Source organism: Myodes glareolus, chromosome 8 (genome assembly GCF_982192425.1).
Source record: "Myodes glareolus chromosome 8, mMyoGla1.1, whole genome shotgun sequence".
In the NCBI taxonomy this organism is placed as follows: Eukaryota; Metazoa; Chordata; class Mammalia; order Rodentia; family Cricetidae; genus Myodes; species Myodes glareolus.
In genome coordinates this window covers 62,278,588-62,285,455 of record NC_142033.1, presented here as the reverse complement: position 1 = coordinate 62,285,455, position 6,868 = coordinate 62,278,588, and the positions used below count along the sequence as shown (strand labels likewise).

The 6,868-nt window shown below is 47.0% G+C and overlaps 1 protein-coding gene across 4 annotated transcripts; it reads right to left on the bottom strand.

Moving 5' to 3' along the window:
* Positions 1–733: 733 nt before the first annotated feature.
* Positions 734–3,926, bottom strand: Fgfbp1 (fibroblast growth factor binding protein 1). Of its 4 annotated transcripts, none has more exons than XM_085691921.2 (3): positions 3,770–3,878; positions 3,243–3,517; positions 734–1,841 (listed from the first exon to the last, which is right to left on the bottom strand). In XM_085691921.2, the coding sequence occupies exon 3, from the start codon at positions 1,819–1,821 to the stop codon at positions 1,075–1,077; it is 747 nt and encodes a 248-aa protein (XP_085548047.1). In that variant the 5' UTR covers positions 1,822–1,841; positions 3,243–3,517; positions 3,770–3,878; the 3' UTR covers positions 734–1,074. The 4 variants fall into 4 exon arrangements, with proteins under 4 accessions (XP_085548047.1, XP_085548048.1, XP_048271174.2 ...); XM_085691922.2 differs by having other exon boundaries at positions 3,355–3,517; XM_048415217.3 differs by lacking the exon at positions 3,243–3,517 and having other exon boundaries at positions 3,770–3,926.
* Positions 3,927–6,868: the final 2,942 nt, after the last annotated feature.

The following is a 6,868-nucleotide window of genomic DNA, read 5'->3' as shown; positions in this document are numbered from 1 at the left end:
CTATCATGGGTGCCCTGGGAAGCTCAGCCCACATCTCCCACCACTGCGTCTCCAGTTTCCCAAGCAGCACGTCCCTCCTTCTGTTACAGCTGTTACCATAGAGCACGGCTGACTGTCAGACCTTTGTCCCCAGTGAGCTCTGTAAGGACAGCTCTACATATGGTGAATGGACGAGGGGCAGTTCTGACGTGAGTCCTCAAGCTTACGCTCTCGGTGGCTGTAAGTCCTGGGTCCTGAGGCTGGTGAGATGGCCCAGGGAGTAAAAAAGCTGGGTTCACAGGGCTCATGGCCCATGTTCTACCCCTGGGACCTGTGCAAAGATGAAAGCAACCATACAAAGGTGTCCTCTGGCGTTCACATGCACACCATGACATGTGTGTACACTTACACACACAATAACGATAATGATAATAACACAATTAATTTAAAGTATTCCTGGCTCCAAAAACTACCTCCTCTTTCACCATCTGCAATATCTTGACAAGTCAGTACATGACACCATGCACAAGGGATCCCACTTGAAAACAGATCTTGGTGGTTATATTTCAACAGAGACCAAACAATACAGGGCATTGGGTACAAAGAAAATATGGGATGGATTGTCTGGGGGGAGAACTTTGGACCAACAGACCCTAAAGTCAATCTTCTATCTACTAGCATCTGGAAACGTGTTGACAATGAGCCACAAGTTCTTTCGGAACAAGAAGCATAGAAAGGAAACGGTGGTCGGTGGTGTTTCTGACAATGCCCAGAACTTTATTATCCTGATAAACACAGTCAACAATTCCTTGCGTGGAAATCCTCACTAGGATTTTTCCACTCCTTATATGCACTTAAATTGGCGGTCCATAGACGAACACACTGAGGTAAAGAGTCTGAAAAGTACATCCAATGATGTGAAAGAAAAAAAAAAGGCAAATCCTAAAACACAAAAACAAAGTTTACAAAAACTGTTTAAATACTTCACTGCAGTCCGGTACACGAAAGTTTGTCACTTGTGGGGAACTCGGGGAACTTTGCAGCGGACACCGGTGATGTGATTCCTCGCGTCTGAGGCTGCTCCCTCTAACTTCACTAGCAAGACGTGGCCTGTAACATGTTGAGGAAGAAGGTGCAGAGGGAGCGCCAAGACTCTCCACAGAATTCCAGGGCGACCTTCTTCTGGTTGAGCACATCTGGGTCCTCTAGGCACTCCGGATCTTTGATAGCCACCGTCGGGGTCACAGCTGAACTGGGCACGAGGTCCTCTTGGACCTTGTTTGGCCCCATGGAGGAAACTTCTTGATCCTTATTGTGTTCCCTTGGGGAGACCTCTGCTTTCTCCTTCCTGAGCTTCATGTGTCCGGGTGCACTGGGGTTTACCAGTTTGAGGTTAGACTCTGGAAACTTCTTTCTGCACACTCTGGTCTTCAGGACACTCTTGGCGTTCCCACAGATATTCTTCTGTTTGCGCAGCATGCGGGCAATTTGCTTCCAGTAGATCTGGTCTTTGTCATGTTCAAGGCAGCCAGATGGGTCACCCGCAAAAACACAAGAAAACTCTCGATCTTCTTGAGTGCACTGGACCTTCAGGCTGATGCCCAGCTCCTCCTCAGCCACAGCCCACCTGCAGGTGGCTTGGTCTTTGGTGAGGAACTTGCCGTGGGTCATGGATTTGGATGTCCTGCTTCTCTGCTTATTCTGGGCCTTGCCCGAGGGGGCAGATGCACCGTCCTCTGTTGTGTTGTGTGGTGCATTCTTGGCTCCCTTTCTGACCCTTTCTGAGAGCACCTGCGCAGCCAGGAGAAGGAAGGAGAGCAGGAGGAGGCTGTGGATTCTCATGGCTTCCGCTGGGTGGACACCTGTTTGACAAAGGTGGGAGCGTGAGTGGCAGCAGCCAATGGGGCAGGACTGCCGGCTGCCTCCCTCAACACAGGCTTGCCCGCTCTGAGAGGTCTGCCAAGCAACCTGACAGCTCTCATGTCCACTTCCAGCAAAGTTCCAACTCACCCACGACTCTCCTCCATTCATTCAGCTACTCCCTCACTCTCTCACTTTCTCAGTCCTTCCTCTACCCATGCAACATGCACTGAACACCGACAATATAACAAAACACTGAACATTATCAAGGTGGGTGAGAAAGCACGGGTACCTTAAAGAGTTTACGAGATACAATCTCTGCCTCTGGAGAGGGCAGAAGGAAAGGGGAGAGGAAGGGAGAGAAACAGAGAAAAGTGTATAGTTCAATAAAATCAATAAAAAAAATAAAAATAAGTACAATCGGAGAAATTTAAACTGCATCAACTAGGGACTTTTTCCCTTCTCAGTCCTGTTTAATCTTGAAAAGGCCACTCTTCCCCTCTGGAACTTGTTGAATGAAATAATCACTGACCCCTTTTCTATCTCCAGAGAGAGCTGGATTTCTTCCCCATAATCTGCCTTGGCTCCAACGATCACTGGTTGTGAAAGGATGTAGTAGGAGCCATAGAAATGTCCTGAGAAGATGTTGACTCAGAGTTGAACATGCCCAGGGTTGGCACACCGGGCTGGGTGTAGCTGTGGTACTAGAGGGGAAATTCATGAGGAAGAGCCCAGAAAGGCAAGGTCATGGAGGCCATTGAACTTGATGGGGCCAAGGGAAAGAGGTGCAGAGGGATGAACTTCAGATTGTAGAGACTGCAAGGCTGAAGATGAGGCTCATGCCGAGTTCAGCGGCACAGTGCCGGCCATACAAGAAATAGTTACTTAATGCTTTTTTTTAGAAACAAAATTATGGTGTATTAATTAACACGGTAAGGAAACTGTAGGTAAAGGCAGAAGAGAAGCCCACATTTACTCACAATCTATTAGGTGTGCCCGGCATTTGATTCTCTCCCCTCTTATACATCCACAGGAGTCTTGCCCAGAGCTGTTAACGTAACACCCCAGGTAACTACTGGGACAATTAAGGCTCAGACTGATAAGCAAGTTGCCCAGGGTCCCTTCATGAGCAGAGTTGGGTGGAGGGGAAACCAGAGTTTGTCTCTCTATCAGTACTTACGTCTCACTTCTTGCTTTTCACCTTTATTCTGCACTTCAGAAGATATTAATAAGAAGCAATAAAACAAGAAACTGTACAAAGCTTGGTATGGAACCAAATGTGATGACCACACTATCTTTGCTTTGAGAGAAAAAGAGAGAGAGAGAGAGAGAGAGAGAGAGAGAGAGAGAGAGAGATTTTTTCTGAAAAGGAGGAAAAATTCAGGAAACGGCTATGAACTCACTTCTGCCAAGGTCTCTGCCAACCTATAGGACTGGAAAAGGAAAAAGCCCTCAGAGAGTTTGGACCGGAGCAATGAGGGGTTAGGCAGGAGGCTAGATAAGCCAGGGAGACACCTGGGTCTTGGGGCTTTGGGATGCAGCTCTCCTGGCTCCACGGTGCTATCCAGATCCAGGGAGGTCCAGCAGCTGAGACGTCGGGTGGGTAAAGCAACTTTTAAGAAGGGGGCTGACAGGACGTCTCCGCAGATGGAGGCACTTGCTGTGCAAAACTGACAACCTGAGTTCAAACAAGCCTGAGTTCAATGCCCGGAGTCCATACAAAGGTGAACGGAGAGAACCAGTTTCTACAAGTACAAGCTATCCTCCGCTCCCAGTATGTAAGTCCCCACCCCTGCAATCATACACACAATAACAACAGCAACTCTATATATTTTATTTTATATATATAATAATAAATAATAATATATATGCGCATATATACATATATATGTTTTTTTTTTAAAGAACTATTTAAGAGACCCAGACTTACCTTTCTGTGAGCATGCAGGCCCAGGTGTGCCAGGGGGCGCAGGTTTCCAGTTCTCACAGCCGGGGAGCAGACTCGACTATTTATACAGGAGCCCAGGCCGCCTGAGTTTTTACAACTCACATACTTGTGGAGCTTTATTTCTGCTCCTCCCAGCCACGCCCCTCAGAGCGAGCCAGTTCCTGGAGGGAAGTGCTGGGTGGAATCCAGGGAGCAGGGGTTTGCATTTACCATGAGCCCTCTGCCTTGGAAGTCCTTCCTCTCCCTCCTGGTGGCCGTGATCAAAGTGTAGATCGCCCTTGCAAAGATGAGGTGAGGATTCCAGCAATGGCATCTATGCACAGAGTAAAAGGACCATGCCATTTAATTATAGCTGCCAAACCCTGAGCTTGTTTCCTCTAGAGCCCTGCCATGTTCCCCATCTCTAGCAGCTCTTCCTGTTTTATAGATGGAGAAATTGGCACTTGACAATAGTAAACGGGTCTGGGTTCCCAGAGCTGGCAAGAGTAGATCTCAAATTGAAAGCCAGGACTCCCAACATCCGTAACCTGACCTCCTCCCACCTGGCTGGCTCAGGGAACGTCTGGAGAACGAGTGACTGAGTTCCTGTTCGCTTGGAGCCAGGTGGATTTACTGTGTGGGCAGATGAATCTGTGGGCCCCAGGGGCTGGCGAAGAGATAACTCTGCACAATGGAATTTCATTTGAAAATATTTGCCTTTGGGTCATCAGGGAGCTTCCACAGGCCAGCCTGTCACAGGTAGGGTTTCATTCTAGATACAACTCATAGGGAATCTTGGCCGCAGCACGCCCTGAATTAACTGTGTGACACTCTGCACTCTCCGGTCTTCTTCTCCAGCCCCCACTTGCCCGTGCATCGCTCACAGTGCATGTATAACAACAGAATCTCACGGCACTTGCCCATGTTGCTCACAGTGGTGTTTCTAATGAGATTGGAATTCTAATTCTAATCATTCTTGGTCAAACTCTTTATCAAAGAGTTTAGATAATAAATGCAGTTCGACTTTTGGCAAAGCTGAGCCACAATGGACACAATGGATGTTACTGATGAACTGGTAGATGCCCACCAGTGAGGGTTGTTGTCTGAATGCCTCTTTCATCCCGGCTGGGATAGCTCCACGGTCTCCAGTGATTGCCCCGCTGCTGTGGCCACCAGAAAGTGTGTGAGTGGGTATGTTTGGGCTCTGAGGTGAGCTTTAGCTAAGAGCAAGCCTATCAAGCCAGGCTCACCAAAAATCAACCCTCTTCTTCAGAAGCGACCTCATAAACAGAAGAGGAAAATGCTATGTAGCACAATTAGTAAAAACCCAGAGACAGATATTGGGGTTCAACCTGAAGGTCAGAAAAGTGAAACAGCCAGCCACTGGTTCTTAACCTCTACCTCAGTTTGAACTGGTGATACTGACTCCAGGAATCCTTAGAATGAGACTGTCTGAGAGCTGTCTCCTTTCTAGGATTGGGATTAAGGACATGCACTACAACCACCGGGTCTCTATGGCACACTAGTGTGGCTACTGGGATTAAAGGTGTGTGTCACCGCTGCCTGGTCTGTAAGGCTGACCAATGGGGCTGTTCTACCCTCTGATCTTCAGGCAAGCTTTATCTATTAAAATACAAATGAAATATCACTACAGTGCTGATTTGGTGCATTAAGCAGTATCAATCTGTTGAGTCAGATGACAATATAAAACTCTATTCAGTGTCAGAGGTAATGGGGCTGGCTACACAAACAGTAAAATTCCGTGAGCAGGTATTCTTGTTGAAACTATGAGGAAACTGTGCATTCCAAATTTTAATGGAATATTCTGAGTCCCTGTTTAGGAAATCAAAAGACACCTGCTGCTAAATTCTCTTTTCAGAGCAGCAAGAGGCAGTGTCGATGCTACAGCTGTGAGCAGGAATGCACGCCACACCGCCCCAGTCTTCTGGAGAATGAATTCTTCAAACACATTTAGTATTAACTCCTTTTGTTAGGGATGTTCACTTGTTCCAGATTCTGAATGAATCGGAAGGATGACTTCATTCTATTTTTGATTAATCAAAAAGAGATTACTGGGGATTCTAGTAAGTTATCATGCTTAAGACTATCAATGATTTCCCATAAGACAACTTCGCTGTTTCTCTTTTAACAGTTAATACAAACACTACTCTTTCTTCTAGAAAAGCTTTCGTGACTGGAGGTGGTGCTGGAGGTGGGTGTGGTTGTGGAGGTGGTGATGGAGGAAGTGATGGTGGATGGTGGTGGAGGTGGTGGAGGTGGTGGTGGTAGAGGTGGTGGTAATGGAGGTGGTGGTAGTGACAGAAGCTGTGGAGATGGTGCTGGTAGAGGTGGTGCTGGTGGTAGAGGCGGTGGTGAAGGTAGTGCTGATGATGGTAGAGGTGACAGTGGCGGTAGTGGTAGTGAGTTGTTTTGCTATTTTATAGTAAATTTTCCCCTCAAATCAAGCTTTTTTTTTAACCATCTCAGATTTTTCAGTAAATTATTTTTAACAGTAAATATTTCTTAAAGAAATCTAATGTTTTAATATTCTTTTACAGCGTATCTCTGCACATAATTACATACATCTGTGCACACACATGATCTCGTGTCATAGAACACACAGACACAACAGGTACTAAATGTTCATAGAGTGGAAGACGGTTCTAGAGATCCTCATGTCTGAATTTACCCCCTCATCCATGTGTTACCGAAATTTCTGGTTATTATTCTGGAAAGGCAGGAAGGGAGAAGATAAGTGGTCCTTCTCTGTGGTGAGACTGTCACTATGCAAGTTGGCATGGGACCACGCTCTTCACATAAACACTGAAGATGTTAGGGTGAGAACCCCAGAAACAGCCCTGAAAACGTCAATAAGGGCACAAGGACTCACAGCATAAAGACACTCTGTGCTACGTGGACATCGCCATCCCCTGCAACAACAAGGGAGCCCACTCAGTGGGTCTGATGTGGCAGATGCTGGCCCGGGAAGTACTCCGCATGCGTGGGCACTATCTCCCGTGAGCACAACCTCCCATAACCAATGGGAGGTTATGCCTGATCTTTACTTCTACAGAGACCCAAGGAGACTGAGAAGGAAGAACA